The following is a 22426-nucleotide window of genomic DNA, read 5'->3' on the forward strand; positions in this document are numbered from 1 at the left end:
TCTTAGCTTTCAAATGAGGTGTTGCACTGGCCTATAGGCTGTGAGCTGCAGTCCAGAAGATTTTAGATTTGGGTAAAGCCGAACTGGAGAAAATACACTTGGTTAAGGCGGGTGGTAAGAGGTTACACAGTGCACAGTGACTTTTCAGGGGATTTCTTTATTTTTTTATTTTTTTTACAGTGATAGCCTCTGCTGTTAATGTTCTTTAACTAAAAACAATACAATAGCCTTCAGAATATTGTTTTGTATACAATACCGTACGAAACAATATTCTGATCGAATCGTGAATCTACTTTTTCAGAAGAAAATTGACGACCAAGCATGTCCCTCGATCTATCTGTGGGACACCGACACACAGATGGTCCCTGGCTGACATTCACAGGTCTGCGAGGTTGTCACAGAGGAATGGACGGTCCATGGCGACGCTCTGAAGCTCTGGATAAGTCCATGGCCAAGAGGTTTAAGACAGAGCTAGAAAATACAGGTGGCAACACAAAATATTGACACCTTTGAGCCCAAGTAATTGGATTTTAACTGAGGGGTGTGCTCACTTTTGTTCACTCTGATATGTCAGGCCTGTGAAAGGCAATAGTCGCCTTGCATATTCAAAGTTTGCTCAACAGTTTCCCCATACATTCTTTCTTATTGCCTTAATGACAGGAGCAATGTCTCGTATCTCCCTCTTTTATTTTGGACGCAACGGAATAAAGTTAACATACATCACATGGCAACGCGGATTTTTACTTTCCCTTCAGTATGGATTGAGCCTGGAGGCCTATATAGATTTTTATAAATTAGTTTAGGTAAACATTTGCATATGTTTTTTCCTATTGGCGTAATATAGAATTATTATATAAGTCTTTTTTGTTGTTGTCGATGAGCGCTCTGTCTCACCTAATGGCCACATTTTGCATGTACAAAGGTGTTTTGATGCAGGACTAAAGCACAGTGATATCAGGCTGTGGTTGTTGGTCCTGTCAAAATCCCAGATAAATAGATAGATAGATAGATAGATAGATAGATAGATAGATAGATAGATAGATAGATAGATAGATAGATAGATAGATAGATAGATAGATAGATAGATAGATAGATAGATAGATAGATAGATAGATAGATAGATAGAATAATAAAAAATATAATAAAAAACAGACAATAAAAACCTCTAAACTTTCCGGAAAAATAATAATTAAGTCTTAACTTGAACGCTTTTGGCCATCGTGCCTACAAACTTGGGGTCCCCTCTGGGCGCCTCAATTTCCCACAATGCACCGTTCCCAGTGAAGCCGCCATATTGCCTTGGTCCAAACGCGCCGCTGCTGCTGGATCTGTTCGTATCCACAACTGAAAATGTAAGTACAGAAATGTCTCATTTGACTGAACTAAGAGGCCGCTAAGGTTGACGACGTTATTGTAATGCTGTTGCCAGATTGTTTACCAGTTCAGTTCGGCCTATTCAAATGTAGCAAATAGCTCGAGAATACATAGTAATACAGCTGTAAGGTTAGTGCGGCGGCTCGGTCTGTTGTTGTTTTCCCCTCTGTGTCACAACGACAAATTGCACCTTACGATTCCGACTAAATATTTGCCATTGTGTACGTTTTTACCACAAATCCACCCGCCTTATGTCACCCCCTTATTATATGCCACTTGTCTATTCATCCACGTTCTTATTTGACGCTTGAAATCTCTTGTATTATGCCGTTTTCTTCTGTCTCACCTGTACGTTTTGGGGGAGCTGCTAGCATTGTAAGCTAACTGGAAGTTAGCATTAGCCTAGCCGAATGAAATGTGCAAGAATCTCCCTACTAATAATCCTTTACTGAGAACCGTGTCTGCTGAATTTCCCTTTCATTTCATTTCATTTAAATACATCGAAAAGGCAGTTTTCATTTCATCCATCGACACAATGGACCAAATCTAAGTGTTAGCGCAGTAGAAATGCAATGATAAGACTAATTAAATAAACATCAAACCATAATGTCTACATGAATATATGATAATGTAAGATGGAACATGATGCTTATTTTTAATATTTTTATTTTTAGAAGTTGATTTTTATTTTTTTTAGGTAATTCCAATGCTACACATGCAGGCGTGAGATCATTTTAAAATCAGATTTTATTCCCCTAAGGAGGACATGCATAAATGTAGCAGATAATGAAACAAATCAGGTCTGTTAATGGCTGTAATAATAATGTTTAATCTTATTAAACATAAGATGCAAACTCATAGTGATTTTTACAATGAAGATTAAGTTCTTTGTCTTATTAAAGTCTGTAAGAAGATAAACGAGGATTTTTCACCTTGGTAGGCCTAACAATGATGTATATTACTAAAGCAGAAAAAAGCTTGCTGAAACCATGCTATGACTGTAGAGGTAGAAAGCAGGAGGCCCGAGGCACACTGTGTGGATAAATACGGGGGGAAAAAACGTTTTCATCAGGGCAGCAATGATGCTTGTTTTGTTGTTTGTAATTTTATGATTGATGTGGAGGACGACCCACATGGCTTTGAGAAAGACATGTGCTGAAAACGTCCATATCACAATAATTGCTCATGCTTCAATAAAGTATTCTTGTTCTTGAGACTTCACAGCACTTTGCTGGTATTAAAAAAAAAGAAAATCCGTCCATTTTCTTCCGCTTTATCCGGGGCCGGGTTGTGGAGGCAGCAGTCTGAGCAGAGACTTCCCGATCCAAGCAGACCACCTCCAGCTGTTCTGGGAGACCCCGAGGCGACACCAGGCCAGCTCAGAGACATAATCCTTCCAGCGTGTCCTGGGTCTACCATGAGGCCTCCTCCCAAAAGGACATGCCTGGAACACCTCCCAAGGGAGGCGACCAGGAGGCATCCTGAACAGATGCCAGAGTCACCTCAGCTGGCTCCTCTCTATGGAAAGGAGCAGTGACTCTACCCCAAGCTTCTCCCGGGTGACTGGGCTCCTCACCCGGTCTCTAAGAGTTTGCTTAGCCACTCTGCGAAGGAAGCTCATTTGAGCCGCTTGTATCCGTGATCTTGTCCTTTCGCTCATCACTCAAATCTCATGAGTCATGACCATAGGTGAGGGTAGGAACGCAGATTGAGAGCTTTGCCCCCGACTCCGCTCCCTCCCAAAATACTGTCACTCGCAAATCCTCGCCAGCTCTAATCACTGTAAATACTGATCAGAATGTGCACAGCTCTAACACAAAGGAGAATTTAATCACAAGAGCATTTTAAGATTGTGAGAGTTATGAAAAAAGGCCGACTCGCTCATGTTACCTGCTGCTGCTCTGTTCACCTCCATCAGCACGGCCTCTGACTGTCCACACTTTACATTTGGATTTCAGTGGAGTTTTCAACATGTCTGTGAAAAATGCTGGATATTCAATATAGTATTGGCAATGAATCCTGTCTGTAGGGATCTTATCAGTTTCTTAAGTGGTGCTCCTAAATGACATCACATGTGATGAAATATTCATTCATGCTTTTGTAAAGTCTATAGACATTGTGGAGTAAACCATCATGGCTAACTGAGTGTAATGCTTGTGTGTTGCAGAGTCCGAGATGACCCAGACGGTACAGACCAACGGGGTGCAGCCCCTCAGTAAAACCTGGGAGCTGAGCCTCTACGAGCTGCAGAGAACTCCACAGGTAAACCACTGCAGATAATGGCCTTAACTCCACTATCAGCTTTCATGTGCCAGGGTTTCCGCGGGGCATCAAAAAGCATTAGGTCCGTCCTGCGCGGTTTGTGTGAGCGTGTCTGATCAGCTGTTAATAATATAATACAAATATTTTTTATACCTAGCTTTTGAGAGAATGCCATTTCTAAGTGCTCACCTTGTGCGGAAAGGAGAACCGCTGTTTACAAGCCTCGATATCCTTTGCCCAGGCACAAGAGTCTAAAACTCTTCTTCTGGAGCAGATCTGAATGGAGCTCAAAGCAAACCCTTATTATGCCGCTGTGATGATTGTTTCTGCTCATGCTTTGGTCCGACATAAAAACACTAGCACTGTGTGATGATGTCATCAGGCCGCGCGGCTCTGTGTGCTTGGACAGGTGTGAGGGCCGGCCAGCAGGGGGCAGGTATCTCTCAATAGAGGATTAGTTTAGAAACGTGAGCATATTTAATCTTTTTTTTTTTATTGTCCAAGGAAAATGATTGCATAGTTTTTTTTTATTTGAAAAATAGAACTTTTGTTTTTCATATAATCATTTGAACAATTGTGATTTCAATAATTATTAAAATAATAGTGATTATTATTTTTTCTATAATCGAGCAGCCAAATTTGACTGTAGAAGTTCATCGAAATGACGAAATGATGATCGAAAATGTGTTTTGATCAGAAGATTTTTGTTTTGTCTCTTTCCTCCGTTTGATGAAATGTTTGCAAATATAGAAAAATATAGTATTTGAGCATTAAAAAGCATTACTTTCTTCTGCCATGTACGTATGTGTGTAGGGATATCTCGATGGCTCAATAAATAAAAGATAAAAGTGCATTTTTTGGCCCCATATGTATCGTCTGTACAGTTATTAGCATTTATTCCCTATTTTGTCTTTGTTACATTGCAGGTTACATTATATTTCATGTTTATTGCTGTTTGTGGGTTTTATAGGATATAATTATATCCTATATTATCCAATGTATATCATGATATTTTCCTCCCTCAGTATATCGAACTTCAAAATTGTTCCATCATGGACAACACCTCCCACCCACTGCACGGGACTGTAGAAGAGCTGAGCAGCTCTCTCAGTGGCAGACTGAGACACCCTCAGTGCAGGACGGAGCGCTACCGCAAAGCCTTTATCCCCACTGCTGTCAGACTGTACAATAAGACTGTGAAGTAACGCCGACTGTAACAAGTGAATTTCTCCTTTGTGAGATTAATAAAGGTTTATCTTATCTTATCTTATCGTGACGGGCCTAACCTCACTGATCCATCTTAGTTTTCTATAAAATTTTACTTTTAACCTCTAACCCCCACCTGAACCGAGCACATTTTCTTCCGTTTGGCAAATGGCCACAAAAACAATAACACAGTCAGTGTGGCACCGTGCAGCAGCGTTTAGCACTCGCGCTTTACAGCTAGAAGGTCCCGGGTTTGATTCCCACCTGGACGGGGGCCTTTCTGTGTGGAGCTTGCATCAGGGTTTGGTTTATTGGGTTATTTGGTCGAGACAGTGAATGTTAATAAACATGCATGGGTCTCATGCATGTAAACAAGCCACACCGGTTTGTAGCCTTGGGCTAATTTCCAACACACTCGCATTCATCCGGGCCTATTGTACATGTTTTTAGTGGTAGGGGAAACCGGAGTGCCCGAGGAAACCTACGCAGACACGGGGAGAACATGCAAACTCCACACACAAAGGCCCTGTAGTGTATTTACCTCTGTTATTCAACTTAAAACTTGAAACTAATATATGATAGACTCATTACATGCAAAGTGACATATGTCAAGCCGTCATTTGTTAACATTTTGTTTATTATGGCTCACAACTTGTAAAAAACCCAAATTCAAAATCTAGAATATTTTATTCTGATATCATTGTACATGGTAGCTAGACACAACACAAAACCATGTAAAAAATTTGAGGAAAACGCAGCAACAACGTGACAGATAAAGAGTTACGATCAGTTTTGTAGGTCTCTTTGGTCCTCATGGTGGGGAGATGACATTGCTGTGATACCGCCCCCTTTTGGCCAGGGGCGACTCCAAAAGACACTTGGTAAACAGGATTCCTATGTAGCATTGGGCCTCATTTAAACCTGGATTTTTCTAAAAATCGCTATGACCCATGTGACAACGCTGGGCTTGGTGTCATATTTTTGACCATGCCGGTTTTTGTATATTAGAAATAAAAAGTTGAAGCCTAAGTCTTAGATTGACTCGGCTTGACTCGGCACAAACTGTTACACTGGCCTATAGGCATCGAGAAGCTTTTAGATTTGGGTAACGCTGAACTGGAGAAAATGCACTCTGTCAAAACGGGGGGTAAGAGGTTAATATTAAAGATTGATGCACCGGGCTCAGGATTGATGGAGATTTCCTAATCAAATCCGTTCCATGTGTTTCAGGAGGCTATCACAGACGGGCTGGAGATCGCCGTGTCTCCGCGCTCCCTCCACAGTGAACTCATGTGTCCCATCTGTCTGGACATGCTCAAGAACACAATGACCACCAAAGAATGTCTGCACCGCTTCTGCGCCGACTGCATCATCACTGCGCTCAGATCTGGGTCCGTCACCTCCTGCCTAATCGAAACGAACACACGAACTGCAGTGTTTTTAACAAAAGTGTCCGCTATTTGTCTTGGCAGAAACAAAGAGTGTCCAACCTGTCGTAAGAAACTGGTGTCGAAGCGGTCCCTCCGCCCAGACCCGAACTTCGACGCCCTGATCAGTAAGTGCGGACTGTGGGGTCATGTGATCGGCATAACGCTCGAGACACTGATTTTTCCTGCTTGTTTTAAGGTAAAATCTACCCGAGCCGCGACGAGTACGAGGCGCACCAGGAAAGAGTCTTGGCCCGCATCAGCAAACACAACAACCAGCAGGCCCTGTCCCACAGCATAGAGGAGGGGCTCAAGATACAGGCCATGACCAGGTACGCACACAGATCTTTTTACATTACATTCGGAGTGTTCTCAGCCTGTACACTCTATCTGCAACGGACTTGTCCCACATGTCCCAGTTCGGTACAATAGGGCCTTCTGCACTTCCTTATTGCTCTCATTCAACGCGTGCTCCAGCTTTCATATAATTGTATTCATTATACATGATCCTCCTACACTCAAATCCCGATGGCCCCGCTCTTGTGTTTACAGAGCACAGAGGGCTCCGCACGTGTACACGATACTGTGCCTTAACCTGCTAAACGTGCACTTACTCCTGAGTAATGGCCTGTCTGCTCCTGTTGTTTCAGACTGCAGCGTGGAAAGAGACACACAGTGGAGAACGGCAGCGGAGCAGAAGACAACGGAGACTCTTCTCACTGTAGCAACGCGTCTGTCCACAGTAACCAGGTCAACAGCACACAGGGCCTCGGGTTGCGCTCCAAGTTGTGAAAGGCTGAAGATCTAAATAAAGTGTCAGCAAAGGGGGAAAAAACGGTTTAGGGTCCAGTTTTTATTCATTTTGGGGCCAAACTGATGAAACAAACTTTCATCAGTTTGTTTCTGATTTTTCTTTCAAAAGTAGTTTGGTAGGGTATGTATGATTTTTGTATATATTTCATGAGCATTACCCATGTATCAAGTAAACCAGGGTTCCCACAGGGTCTTGAAAAGTCTTTGAAAGGAAAAAAATGTATTTAGTAAATATAAGACCTTTAAAAAGTCTTAAATTAGCTCAAAATGTGTTATATTTGAAGCGTGTGTTTTTAAGACCTGCTACTCTAACACGTTATTTATGTATTTAATAATGCAAGAATTTTCTGTCAAGAGTTTATAACGAGGCGAGGGTCAGAGCCTGGTGCAGTGCTTGGAAACGGCTGTTTACAGAGCAGCTAACAGTGTTAGCCACGTTAGCATCATCGTGCCACTTTTTGCTCCATCGGATCCTTTCTAATTTTTTGAGGCAGCTGCCTCATAGTCAGAAGATCTGAAGGAAGCACATTGCAAAGCATATCAGGTCAGTGCAAAACAGCAAGGGCCTTCATCGGGTTGGCTACATCCTTAGCATTAGGCGGCATGGCTAACTAACAGAAGGTATTACGATGTATGGTTCGCGTGTCTGTGTCAACGTTTTGCACAAGGCAATCTAAGGCTTTGAACGGGGGACAGGGGCATAGAAATTTTGTAATTCTAGGTCTTAAAAAGGTTTTCAAGCGGCATCAAACAGAGGGGAAAAAGCAAATTCTCCCAGTCCTCCAACTACAAGCTGCTCCTCCTCACTGAAATGGCGCTAAAATCTGCAAAGGGAGAGAAAATAATTAATAATATTAAGCTACTTAGGTTAAATTTCAGACCCGGAGGTCAATTATACACAATCTATTAAATTTGTAAAACATTTAAACTTAAGGAGTGTAGTTGTAGTGCCCATTATGTAAGCGTATTTGAACTTCTGAAAACAGGTTTTTGTTCCGGGCTCTATCCCTCACTATGGGGCAATGTTCAGTAAACTCTTGTTTGTTTCCATCAGGAGGCGGGCCCCAGTATCAAACGCACCAAGACGAGCGACGACAGCGGTCTGGACATGGACAACGCAGCGGAGAACGGGACAGCGGACCCGGCAATGGACGGAGGGGCCAGTGAGATTGAGTTGGTGTTCAGGCCCCACCCCACCCTCATGGAGAAGGACGACGCACACAACAGGTACACGAGGCTTGGCATGGAATCACCTGGAAGAAAAACGTTCTTGTGCTGTGAAAGCTAAAAAGGGAGCTAGTTTAAAGCTGCATTAAGCTATTCTTTTTTTAGTAGTGAACCCTGCTCTGCACCAATGGCTTTCCCCACTCACTCCCCTCCACACGCTGCCCTGATGGTGCATTTAAATGGAAATGGAAATTTATTCCATTCATTTATCAGATGAATAAATTAGATATGTGGCAATGTAAATAATTTACATACTTTGAGTCTGTGTTTTGTGGCATTTGGAATATGTTCACATTTAGAACTACATTTACAGTGCAGAGGCTTTCCCACAACCCTTGAACGCCTCATACTCTTCCCAGTGCATGCTCTGTAAACGGAACCATGATCTGACGGTTCCATGTAGATAAAAGATTATTTCACTAACAGGCTTTTCAGGGGAATTTAAACGGCTTAAAAAGCATTTTAGAATATTTTTTAAAGTTACTTGCATATGCCTACAAGTGAAATGTTTTCCGTTTAACATCCTCACTGCAGACCACAAATATGCTGATGTTTTATTAGTTATTTCTACTAAAGCCGGCCTTAGTGTATGAAGTAATAATCATTTGAACTACGCACTGATTTCTTTTGCAGTGTGGAGTTTGTGCCTCGCTACATCAAGACGTCGGGGAACGCCACAGTGGACCACCTCTCCAAGTACCTGGCCGTGCGACTGGCCCTGGAGGAGCTGAGGAGGAACTCAGACGCCAGTCCAGTCAACGTGGAGGCCGCTTCGGAGAAACAGTACACCATCTACATCCCCACGGCCGGAAACCAGTTCACCGTGAGTATCTGAGGGGCCGAACTCTGGGAGAGAGACGCACACAAGTCCACATTTCAATGATCTCTGCTCCTCCTCAAAGTTCTCAAAGCACTGAGAGTGGTTTAATATATGCTTAGTGAAAGCATTTCCAAAGTTAGGGTTTACTGGTTTTAGTAGAGGGGTAGGGCCACATGTGCACACTTTAAGAATGTTTTTAGAAATGATATTATTAACAGTTTAGAATAGAAATTTCTATATATAACATTTAATTTATTCTTTGTAACTAAAGCATTTTGATGATGTAGGAAACAATGCTCTGTTTTAGAAAGTCTGAGCATGAAATCTTGAGATCGAATGATATGTCGGCCAGCCGATATATATCTAGTTGATTTTTGGGGATTTTACAATATTGACTATTGACCGATCTCGCGGCGAAAAAAGTCGATGTCTCTGGGAGCAAACGTGATATGACTTGGAAAGAGCGAAGTCAGGGCTGTAAAACATGTTCTCCCACAACTTCCTAGGCCTCAGGGGAACAAAGAAGCATCATGATGAAAATTGGTTAGCTACAAGTTTGTTAAATATAAGCTTCACTAAACCACAGTCAGTATGTTCATGCTGCATGTCATTTTGAAGCACTAAACTGGAGAATAATCGCTGAGTTAGCGATGTAAAGTTAGCAAATCTATTTTTGATCGCGGCACAGTATGCTAATGCTAACGGAGGCGTGCTAATGCTAAGGGCAGCATGCTAATGCTAGTAGCTAGCTAATCAAAGCTGGGACAAAAATTAGGACCGAATCACCTAAAGTCATAAAATGAAATCGGGCTCTGCTGGAGTGAAAATATTGGTAAAAAATATCGGCATCAGCCTAAAGCTGCGTACAGGCCAAAAGCTTTTCAGGTGTCAAAAATGCGCCTGGAACCCGTGTTCACACTTGTGTGTCTAACTTAGTCACCGAGCGTGAAGATGCTCTGGCCACACGTCAGCATGTGTTCATAGCGCCACAACAGGCATCCTCGAGGCCCAAACACATTCCCAGCGCAGATTCAGCCACTGAAATAAGTTTTCTTGTCACCGTTTTTAATCGTGGGTGTTCAGGTAAAGAAAGACTGGTGTGTGTCTTTGTAAAAGTCCCAGAGCTGCAGTAGCTCTGGTTCACAGTGAAGCTAATCCTCCGTGACTTGTTTACATCCGCGGGCCGGCATAACATCTGCCCCGGTGGCTCAGCTACAACGTACGTCACTGTTGGAGAAAGCTCCTGATTGGTCGACGCTTGTGAATTTCTCCAAAAAGTTCAACATTTCTCAACTCATAGACAGCCGCGCTGGACGCCCTGGAAGTGCGTCAAAAGCTTACCATGCGCAAAAAGCTTCGTCCTCCATGTATTTTCAATGTAAACCTGACCTGCGTTTGGTGTGGACGCACCTTTGGAAAAACCCATATTGGTCGACCTCTAGTCTCAATCCTCTCTCAATTCTCTCTTTTTCAGGTCCTCAACGGCTCCTTCTCCCTGGAGCTGGTCAGCGAAAAGTACTGGAAGGTCAACAAGCCCATGGAGCTCTACTTCGCCCCCACGAAAGAACACAAGTAGACCTCCCCCCCTTTCCCCCCACTCCCTTCCCTCGACTCGGGAGGCTTCACTAACGCACACACTATGACCGATACTCTCCCACCGGTATGAGGCGGACTCTGAACGACACCACGGGGACATACACACATGGAAAACTGTCCGGAGGAAAGCAGCAGCGACGGCAGGGAAGGGGCCCGACGGCAACCCCTTCCAAGGACTCCTGTAAAAAGAAAAAAAAACTGTTTTATATTCTGTATCTCGTGTCTCTTGGATCTTTCTGTCTGTAGGAGGTAGCAGATCAATGCGGCGGGCGGACAGCAGAGGGCCTCATTCACCAAGGGCCCGGCAGGATTCACTCTTCTGGGATTTTTAGTAAGAGGGAAAAATGTGCAATTGTGCGACAAACGCTGTTGTCGTCCAGGTGTTTTTTCTATCGTAGCAAAACAGACACATTTGTAACTTTTCTTTTAGCGCTGCTTTCATATCCACCGAGACTTCCGAAGCATGGTCTCAGAAGCAAAACCAGTAGTATCATAACGACCACAAAAGTATTCTTTAACGGTACCAAACCCCCCCGCCAATGTATGGCATTTGTTTTAGGTTTGTGGTCAAGTAATGAGAATAATACTTTTCATTTGTATTTGATTTTGCAATGGAAATCCGTGGATATGCATGTTACTGGGGCCTTATTTACTGTGTGTAGGCTTTTTTATAGTAATCTCTTGGTGAATGAGGTCCAATGTTGATGATTTGTTTAAAAAAAAAAAAAAAAAGAAGAAAAAAAAATTGTCTTTCTTTGTATCACTCCCTGGCCTCTTTAGACTGTGCAGCATTGGGGTACAGGTCTTTTTTTTTTCTTTTTTTTTTTAAAGTAATAAGTCGTAATTTTGGTTTTGGTTGAAGCTGTAAGACATTTTTGCAGTGATTAGATACGACATCCGGCAAAGTTGTACTCCGAATGTTTAAAAATGCTCCCATAAACCATTTTTATGTAATGAGTATGGCCTGGTTCTTGGAAGTTTTTAATATGATTTTGAATGTTGTGGCGTGTGGCGATGGAGTCATAGATTGCATAGGCGGGAAATCACATTCTGAAGAGCCATGGCTTTTTCCTTTTTTACGGACATCATTTTAAGGACTTTAGGACGATAGGCTGATGTTGATACCTCCGATATTTTTGGCCAATTTAAAAAAAAATCCCTTGTCTACAATCCTGTGATGCTTCTAAACCAGGTATTGGTAGAGCTGCAATGTTTATCGAATCGCAATGGAGGTTTTGACTACTGCAGTAACTGAACCTCAAGAGACTGAGGTTCATTTTTTTTTTCCTTCTGTCTCTGGAATTTGAGTGATAGATGTTCACCGATTAGAATTGTGGAGCCTCTGATCTCAACAGATAAAGGTCTGAGTTTCCATCCATTTTCTTCCACTTGTCCGTTTCCGGGTCGTGGGGGCAGCTCCCTGAATATCAAATTGGACAGATTGGTCGTTGGTTTTTCTGTTGGGCCTATCCACATGAAACAAAATCTGGCACAAAGTTCACTGTCTACTGTCAGCACATATGAAGGAAAGTTAATAATCGTTCTTATGTCATGTGGATATGGTCTTACAATAGATAACATTTTAGGCTCTTTAGAATGTGATGGGTGAAAATGACCTATTTTTTTTGTTGTACACTGCTGGATGAATGAGAGTGAACGGGCGCGTGGTTCCTTGCTGTAACGCGCTTTGGGCCTAAAGAAGGTAAAAAGGCGCCATCTAAGGTGAGACCATTTGCCATATTTTCACTCATCTGGGCTTGTGTGTGTGTGAGAGAGAAAGATTTAAACTTCCAACCTTTAGATTACACAAAAATCTTCAAACCAAAATGAATAGTGTAATCTTAAAATAACCCATGACAGTGTGTGCTTTTGTGGTTCAGTGGTTCCATTGCAGGGCATTATGTGTGTACCGACTGTCGGGGTGAAGAAGAGGGTTCTGAGTCCATCTATGTTCCTTCCCTCACCTACAGTCACTCACTGGGTCATGACTGAAAGGACAAGATACAAGAGGCCGAAATGAGTTCCCTTCACAGAGTGGCTGGCGCACCTCAAAGGTTAAGTTATATTTTATTAATCCCCGTAGGGAAATTCGCTCTCATTGCCTCTGGGGCGACCTGTAGGAGCAGTGAGCAGTGTGGGCCGGCACCTAGTGACCTCCAGATGTGAAGCCAATGGTCAGAAACACCTGGCTGGAGGATTAACTCCACATAAAGGCCACATCCAGGGGGGAATCAAACCAGCTGTGAAGCACCAGTGCTATCTGCAGTGCCACTGTGCCGCTCTGGGAGGAGCTTGGAGGAGAGCCTCTGCTCCTTCACATAGAGAGACATCACTGAGGTGCCTCCTGGTCTTCTCTCTCGGGAGGTTGTCCCGGACGTGTCCCATTGGGAGGAGGCCCAGGTCCAATAATAGAAACCTGCCTTGTTTGAAAATGAGTCTTCATGTATTTCTGAGCCACTGCAGCCGTTTCTGCTCGTCAGCTTCAATTAACAGTTTAGGGGAGGCCGGATAGAAGGTTCATGCACAACTGCAGCCTCTGGAGGGTCCTACACCTTGATGTTTGGGAGACTCCAGAGGCACCAGCAGCTTCAAATACCTGTCTGCTGCTTTGTAGCATCTGTTCTATTCATCTGATGTGTTTGTCTGGCAGAAACCATCCTTATTGTGCCTTTATCTGCACAAACCCGTGTGTGTCTGAATCATCCACAAATCTCCTATCAGTACGATGATTACGCTTAATATTTCATGAAATATCAAAGGTTTTCATATCTAGACCAAGGCATTCAACTATTTCATGCTTTTCATCAGCAGAGAGATCCTTTTTTTTCCCCATATTGCTTGAAAATAATGGTCTGCTTAATAAAGTGGAACGTCCTTCTTCAGTAGTTTTTCCCTTAAAGGGGGGGTTATGTCATTCCCTCATTAAAAACATGCCTGAAGTGTTGCCTTGGCACATTCACGTATTTTTGAGTAATCTGTAAAAACTCTGATGGCGGCCATCTTAGGGATAGGTTTGCCTGAGTCCTCCTAGGAACGCCCCCACCTCCTGGAGACGCCTCCGAGCTTTCGTCACCAGCCGAGTAACCAACCAATGCTCCTCAGCAGAACCCCCTCTCCACTGATGCCACAGACAGCGTGTGGAGGGGGCGTGTCGGAAAGAGTCAGAGGTTCTTAAAGAGACAGAGGCCTATTTCAAGACATTCACTACAGCCATTTTGAGAGAGACATTTTATACAAGGCAGTTATTTTAATTTACTGCATTTACAGACCTACAGAAGGTTTCGTCATCATTGTAATGTGCTATAGACTGGTGCTATGTGATTGAAAAAAGCATAATATCCCCTCTTTAACTGGACTTAACCTGAAACTAATCATCCCAGGCGTCTGAGATTAATGTCCGTGATTCAAAGAGCCAATACACAATATAACACAATATCATCCATGAGTTTCATTGACAAACTTGCATCACACTATATCTGCAAACTGAAGCTTATTTTTAAATTTTACTTGGGGTTGAAAATCGTAAAAAAGAATAATAATTTGGATAACTTTTAAAGTTCTACTTCTCAAGATTATTTTCCACCCAAAATTAGCTCATTCCGATAAACGGTCCAGGAGGAGATAGATTTTGTACGAAGTGAAAAATAAGGGTGGATTCCCGCCTTGCGGGCTGTCATCCATTACAATAGGCCCTTGTGACGGCAGGTCGCTCGGGCCTAAATATTCCGACACGAAAACAGTGTTCCCGCTTGCTACCATAAACTATATATTTTTGGAAAGTACTGTGCTCGTGCATTCCTACCTCATGATAGACGTCCTGGGTCAGTGCCCGTCAGTGACCCGGGGCTCTCAGTCGCCCATTGACTTTTATGGACTCTGGTCAAGCCACACTGTTGGATGGTTTGAAAATTATCTGACAAACAGGACACAATGTGTAAAGGTCCAAAATAAAAAAAATCAAGTCCTTTAATAGTATCTTCCGGTGTACCCCAGGGTTCGATCCTTGGGCCACTTCTTTTAATTATTTACATAAATGATTTAGACAATGCAGTCTCAAAAATGCAAATTTGCACTTCTGTGCAGATGATACGGTTTTATATAAATCAGCACCTTCAGCAGATCTTGCAATAACACAACTGCAAATTGTTTTTAATCAATTACAGGATGCTTTTTATCATTTAAAATTAGTTTTAAATTCAGACAAGACAAAATACATGGTGTTCTCACACAGAAAATCGAACTAGTAACTGAATATAAATATCTTGGAATTTTCATTGATGATTGTTTATCTTTTAAGCCCCATATTAAAAAACTGATACACCGATTAAAATTAAAACTCGGGTTGCTTATCTTTTGAAGCCCGAAAGAAACTTGTGATGCTACTTTTATGCCTGTTTTGGACTATTGTGACGTAATATATATGAATGCCTCCACTGATTCTTTGCATGCTTTGGACACTGTGTATCATGGAGCTTTGCGCTTTATTACAAACATGAGGTCGTTGACTCATCACTGCGTCCTTTACGCCCGGGTGGGCTGGTCATCTTTGTCGTTTTGTAGATTGAAACATTGGTATCTTTTGATTTATAAATGTATTGCTGGACTTGTCCCTCCGTATCTGCAGCAGCTCACTGAGCTGAGGAGCAACAGCAGCAACAGCAGCTCCAGCCTGCGCTCTCAATCAAATCAAAACAACTTTATTCATCCCAATGGGCAATTCTGTTCACTGCTCTCTGGTCATAAAAAACAATAAAAGGAGACACATACAACCATATTAATTATTATTACCTCAGGACCTTCTCCTGCTCTCTGTGCCCAGGGTGCAAACAGAACTGCAAAAAGGCCTTTAGATGTGCTGCTCCGCACTCTTGGAATGAACTACAGAAGGAGTTTCAGTTAAAATAACTTTTATCACTCTATACTTTTAAATCACTATTGAAAAATCTAGAAACGAAGTCTTTTACATGTAGCTGTTTTATCTGAGTGCATTATCTTGATGTAATTATGCAATGTTTATTGTGATTATGTGTGGAAAAATGTAACTTATATGTAAACTTGTTCCCCTGCATCTTGGCCAGGACACTCAAAATGGAAAAAGAGATTTTTAATCTCAATGAGTTTTATCCTGGATAAATAAGGGACAAAAAAGGGGGAGTGCGTTCCGAAGGGGTGAAGAGCCCCTTCGCCAGCCCTGATGGCGCTCGAGCCTAACAAGCAATTTCTTTGCTGTTGGAAGTTATGTTCTCTTTATCAATCAACAGAAGCATCGAGTTACACTTCCCAAATTTCTTCATCAGATTTTTTTTTTAATGAAAATATTTAAATAACCGAGTTCATGACTCAACCTTCCTAAAAACTGATTGGTCTAGATCAGCTTTATCCAGCAGAGGGCGCACTATCACAGTGAATCTACAGCTTTCCCCTATTCCCCAGGTCCAGAGTTTATACATGCAGGCAGAATTCAGATTTAATGTTTTTAAATGCCATTTTAATGCCAAAATAATATACCTTAACGCCACTGATGCTGTAGCATATATTTCTTAAGATTTGCCAATAGAGAGGGAAAAAAGTGGTAAATTTCAGCCATTTAAAAGTGTTGAGCATTATCATCTTTTTCCAAGAAATTTTGATTTAATACCAGTTTCAATCCAATCGAATGCCTTCAAAAAACATTTAAGGCCTTGATTTTGGCTAATCTTTTTGAATGCTTTTCAATCCCTCAGATAAAGCTGAAGAAAATGGATGGTCATTATGTGCACCTCTTACCGAGAGGCTTTGAGTCCAGCCTGTGTGACTCGTCCAGTGGGCTGCTCTAATGCTGTGATTATACTTTCAGAATCATAACACACTGATTCAGACCCACAATAAACCAGCCCAGCCCGCGTTGCGTTCACATTTTTAAGTTTAACCTTTTATTTTCCTTTATAAAAACAATGACTCAAAGCTTGAAGACGACCTTCACTTAGGTCGTACAAAATGTGAAATTAAAAAAGAAAATGTTGAAAATAAATGAAAGTCTGAATAAGAAACACCAACAGATATTTAGCAAGAAGGCAGCCCCCAGTCCGTAAGAAAAGGAATCAAAGAAAAAACACCAGAGGAGGAATGTGCTGCTGTGGAGAACCAAAAATAAACGTGTAGGCCCCTTTACACAGATATTTACGGTAAGATGAGTCATACATGTATTATACAACTACGCTCTAGATGTTAAACATTTTAAAGAGTTTTTAAAGAGATGGCTGACCGTAAACTTTACACTATTTTAATCCAGTCAACATTAAGCATTTAAACATTCAGAAAACTAGTCTTACTGGGAAGCAAAAGTACATTTCTCATTTATTTTACAACAAAAAACAACTGCATTTGGCCTTTAAAAATATATGCTACTGGTGAATGGCCTTAAAGCTGCTGTGCTCGATTTCTCACAGTCTTAATCAGTCAAGAATGAACTTTTACAACGGGGGCATAAAGGAGGGAGAAAGTTGTGTACAGGAGCTTTATTATTATTTTTTTTATGATAAAATGAATGAGAAATGTTCCTTTTCTAAACCATGTTTTGAGACCCTTTGGTTCCCTACAAGCGCATTATTACGATTCTGTTTCACTAAAGACTCGTCGATCCCGTGTTTCTGTGGAAATAGGCCCCGGGTTGTGAAATGTGATGCAGGTAGTGAGGCGCCAGCACCGTCCTGCCGAAGACGTGAGGAGAGGGGGGGGCAGGAGACAGGACGCCCCATTCGGAGATACAAAAAACAATAAACGACAGGATGGTGTCCACAGAGGGACACTCAGAGAGAGAGAGAGAGACATGTCCCTTTGGTCAGACACTGTTCCAGCCGAGGCTCCGTTCACACCGTCTTCCTGGCGGTCAGCACTCGGACGATGGAGCCCACTCCGGCCACGGCCAGCACCTGAAACCAGCACAGCAGACAGGATTAGAGCTCTTTAATGATTTAGTCTGGATTCAAAACATGCGTATGTGCATAAAGATGAGTGAGAACTACATTTTTATGTAAATTCAAGCCAAATATTGAATATTTTAATAAAGTTGTAAAAAAAATACAAATACAATTTAGAACAGAAACAAGCCGCTTACAAAATATTTAACAAAGGGTTATGAAAATATTCATAGGAATCAAAATCTGCAGATTTCCATTGCCTTAATTTGGAAAAAAAAGGACTGGGACATCGTTGGACATACAGAATACATCCTCCCTTTCTATTTCAATCAATGGATTATTTCAAACATTAAGTTCACTTTGCCCTTTAGGGTTTATATTTCTGTTATGAAACATTAGTGTCATAGGACGAGTTAAATCTAGGCTACTTAGGACTCACTACACTATTCACAATTTAATTATGAATAACTGCAGCATGTACTATTAATGGATTATTAGCTAATAACCTTCTGCAGTTGTTTAGTTACTAAAATGTCCTGGTGTAGGGTCTTCTTATTCATGGAACCTGCTAACCCTGTAGCTTAGAGCTCACAAACGTGTTCTGACCTTCTATTACAAATAATTAGACACGGTCTTAACCCCCACCCTAACCAAGTGCATTTTCTTTCTGATCTTTTTATCAGCTTTACCCAAATCTAAAAGGTTACCGCCCATAGATCAGTGGAACGTTCTTTGGTTGCATTTTCCATCCTCATTTTCGTCTTATTGGTGTCACTATTTTGACACTTTTTTCAAGAAGCTTTTAGATTTGAGCCAAACTGGAGACAATGTGCTCGGTTCAGGTGGGGGTTAGTTTGTGTGCTGCTGATTATTTACCTTCTCGTGCCATGTGAGCAGCACGGCGCTGCTGTTGTCTGTGGGCTTCTCGAAGCCTTTGTAGATGTACTTCATCAGCAGGTCCACATCAGTCTTATCCAGAGACGCCACGGCCTTCTCTATGTCACTGCTCTTAAAGCTGCTCAGCACTTTGACCACCAGCATCGACGCGCGCTCCTGAACGACAACAACCACAACAGATAAGGAGAGTAAGTCACAAATCATCCCGGCATTAGAAAGTGCTCTGAAAACAACTAAATAATCAGTTTCCTTTGGAAATGATCACATAGAAAAGCTGCTAATCCTGCAGTTTAGAGCTCTGCAAACACGCTCTGAAATGCATCTTATTCTTCTAGCAGTTTATATGTTCTACGGGAATTTTGAAAATGTGCACAGAACAGAGGCTTGAGGAGCAAAAACTGTCACTAATGTCATTACAATTGGCAAAGACATGCAGTTAGGTTAAACAGAAGCCCAGGAGAGCCGCCCAGCCGACCCACCTTAACGTTCTGGTTCTTGGTGTTGATTGGTGGGTTCTTGAGCACAGCCTGAAGAGCTCCATTGAAGTTACTCTTAAAAACCACTGTCAAGGAGCACAATTTGAAACATCCACCACAACAAACACCTCCAGTGCTGAGTTTACCTAGTATTATAATGACGATGGACTTTATGTACGTCTTGCTGCAAACGTCATGTACATCATGTACCGTAAAACAGCGAGATGAAACTGCTGAACAACACTGAAGGGCAGTCCGTATAAAAGGTATATGGTCATTAAACGGCATAGCGCAGGCAGGATCAATACTTCAGCATCCTGCCTGCATCTGAACTTATATTTGCGGATGATTGTTTTAGGTTTTGCCTGATGAATAAACAGAAAGACTCCACGCACCATGCCTGTCAATGATCTGAAAAAGTCCACTAAAGTCAGAAATAACATTCCTGGCAGAGGGAGGGAAGTGTGAACTAAAGAAGGTGAAATGTTTTCCTTCTCCTAAGGGGGGCGTAACAGAAAATATTTGAGAAGCAGTGCTGTAGGGCATTGCAACGCCAAGAATTTCAATTGAATCCTGATTACTTTTATCTAAAGAAAAACTGGATATAGGCTGCTACTGTATTACTACTTTAGTTTATTAGTCTCCCAAAAATCCAAAGAAATGAGCACGCCAACATGTGTCACTCCCTGGAAAGCCAAATATATATGTTTTACAGAATCAAATCAAAACCTCTAGTTTGGGAAAATAAAAATCCTCACAAAGAACGCATAAAACGTGAAGCAAATATGAGAATCCAATCGAGTTATTAACCTCTTAACTCCCACCTGAACGGATCCCATTTTCTCCAGTTTGGCTTTACCCTAATCAAAAAGCTTCTTGGGACAAAAGCACCAAAATAGCCACAAAAAACGCAACAAAAATGCGACGAAAATTCAACAAAGACGTGACAAAAATTCTACAAAGATGTGACAAAAATGTGACAAAAACTCAACCAAAGAGTGACAAAAATTCAACAAAAAAGTGACAAAAATTCTACAAAGATGTGACAAAAATGTGACAAAAAAGTGACAAAAAATCATCAAAAAAGTGACAAAAATTCAACAAAGATGTGACAAAAACTCAACCAAAGAGTGACAAAAACTCAACCAAAGAGTGACAAAAATTCAACAAAAATGTGACAAAAAATCATCAAAAAAGTGACAAAAATTCAACAAAGACGTGACAAAAATGTGACAAAAACTCAACCAAAGAGTGACAAAAACTCAACCAAAGAGTGACAAAAATTCAACAAAAAGTGACAAATATTCAACAAAAACGTGACAAAAATTCAACAAAGTAGTGACAAAAATTCAACAAAAATGTGACTAAACTCAACCAAAGAGTGACAAAAATTCAACAAAAAAGTGACAAAAATTCAACCAAAAAGTGACAAATATTCAACAAAAACGTGACAAAAATTCAACAAAAATGTGACAAAAACTCAACCAAAGAGTGACAAAAACTCAACCAAAGAGTGACAAAAATTCAACAAAAAGTGACAAATATTCAACAAAAACGTGACAAAAATTCAACAAAGAAGTGACAAAAATTCAACAAAAATGTGACTAAACTCAACCAAAGAGTGACAAAAATTCAACAAAAAAGTGACAAAAATTCAACCAAAAAGTGACAAATATTCAACAAAAACGTGACAAAAATTCAACAAAAAAGTGACAAAAATTCAACAAAAAAGTGACAAAAATTCCAACAAAAGTGACAAAAATTCAACAAAAAAGTGACAAAAACTCAACCAAAGAGTGACAAAAATGTGACAAAAATGTGACAAAAATGGAAAAAAGAAAGAAAGAAAAAACATACAAAAGGTGACAACACAGCAACAACGCGAGGAAAAAAATCCGTTTTGTGGGTCTTAGCTTTCAAATGAGGTGTTACACAGGCCTATATAATAGCCAAAGAGGACAGAATGCATCTGGTTTAGGCGGGTGGTAGGAGGTTAAAGAGGTTCAGGCTGAAATGCCCTGTAGCAGCTGTCAAACTGAAGTGGGCTGCTCCACTCGCCCTGTTCAAGACCAAACATGTCTACAGTGATGGTCTTTCCCACCTCAAAGTTAGGGCTCGGCCATTATGTACAATACAAACAATTTCTACATTTCTCGGGCAGATAATGCTGACAAACTGTTCACTGTGGTCCGGGTTATGTACATTCCTCGGATGTTTGTATTACAGGGGAAGACTTGTCCACCTTCAGGGTAAAGAAATCTAACCCCCAACCGCACCCTCTTCAGCAGCAAACCCGGAAATCACTTTGACAGCACCACAGCTGTGAATCAAAGCCAGGATAACAAGCGACAACGGCCATAAACCACAAGCATTGTCCAAAATACCTCCCCTTTATTCCGCCGTTTTCTGCATACACCGTGTTTACCGATCAGCATGCACCGCCACACCGGGAACTAATGAGCCTGCCGTAGAATTGACGCTACACGCACGACGCTAATTTTGATAAGATTTCTCGGTGACTACACACTATACACCCTCCACGTGTATTTTTACGGTTCGACGTGAAGTTCGATCGCGGTTTCGAGCTCGTTTCAAAGGATATTGTCTTAGCAAAGCGTCCACTTCTGCTTCGTCGGGTCCGCCCTGGTTCTCCGCGCAGTCATCCTCGTCCACAAACTTGTTCTCGTCGTACTCGTCCACGTCCACCTTCCTGAAGCGGTCCGACAGCGTGGATTTAGACATGTTGGCGTGCGAGGTTTGAGGAAAGTGGAGAGCGTGAAATGCGGTGGACAGCGGAGGGGGTTTCTCGCTGTCCAGAGATAGGGAACAGATCAGGCAGCAGCGGTTCCGGGTCTCCGTGCGCCGCTTCCGGGTTGGCTAACGTCAACTTCCGCCGCGCCGCGTTTCTTCCATTTTTGGTGTTTTGCTCGCTGGGATATGCGGGTGGAGGGTGAAACTGCGACCCCTGGCGGACTGGAGGAGAATATCAGGTCTTGCCTGAACTGAATTGGGTTAATTAAAGGTGCATTATGCAACTTTTTATGTGGGGGGGAAAAAGTAGATATTTGTGCGTATTAAGCTCCACAGTCCCACCCACTCCCGGTCACCTGTTGGGGTCCGACACAAAAAATCCCATGTATTTTTTAGCATTGACTTTTCGAAAAAGAAAAAGAGTTTAATGGCACGACGACGGCTAGTCAGCTCTATTTGACATTGTAGTGACCCAGCGGCGGCATCGCCCATATATGAAAATGTAATTTAATTTTAGTAGAGATTTAATTAATTCTCTTAAATTTTAGTCTAGTTTTAGTCGACAAAACTGCATGAAAATTTAGTCGACTAAATTTAAGACAGATTTAGTGATCATAATCATCATTATGAAGGTTTTCTGTTTATGGAGCTCCTCCCACATGAACAAAGCTCAGACTT

General features: G+C 41.7%; 2 protein-coding genes across 2 annotated transcripts; one reads left to right on the top strand and one right to left on the bottom strand.

Annotated features, from left to right (window-relative positions):
* Window positions 1-1286: 1286 nt before the first annotated feature.
* rnf2 (ring finger protein 2) lies at window positions 1287-11679 on the top strand. The gene is made up of 9 exons (XM_079569243.1): window positions 1287-1352; window positions 3542-3636; window positions 6073-6233; window positions 6315-6397; window positions 6469-6601; window positions 6920-7019; window positions 8137-8309; window positions 8943-9132; window positions 10604-11679. Exons 2-9 carry the CDS (start codon window positions 3550-3552, stop codon window positions 10703-10705), a joined length of 1029 nt encoding a protein of 342 aa, XP_079425369.1. The 5' UTR covers window positions 1287-1352; window positions 3542-3549; the 3' UTR covers window positions 10706-11679.
* A 4930-nt stretch (window positions 11680-16609) lies between these two features.
* LOC306973271 (actin-related protein 2/3 complex subunit 5-A-like) lies at window positions 16610-21853 on the bottom strand. Its single transcript, XM_079570181.1, has 4 exons — window positions 21600-21853; window positions 19001-19073; window positions 18501-18677; window positions 16610-17636 (listed from the first exon to the last, which is right to left on the bottom strand). The coding sequence occupies exons 1-4, from the start codon at window positions 21737-21739 to the stop codon at window positions 17574-17576; spliced, it is 453 nt and encodes a 150-aa protein (XP_079426307.1). The 5' UTR covers window positions 21740-21853; the 3' UTR covers window positions 16610-17573.
* Window positions 21854-22426: the final 573 nt, after the last annotated feature.

This window comes from Gobius niger, assembly GCF_951799975.1.
Source record: "Gobius niger genome assembly, chromosome: 13".
NCBI lineage: Eukaryota > Metazoa > Chordata > Actinopteri > Gobiiformes > Gobiidae > Gobius > Gobius niger.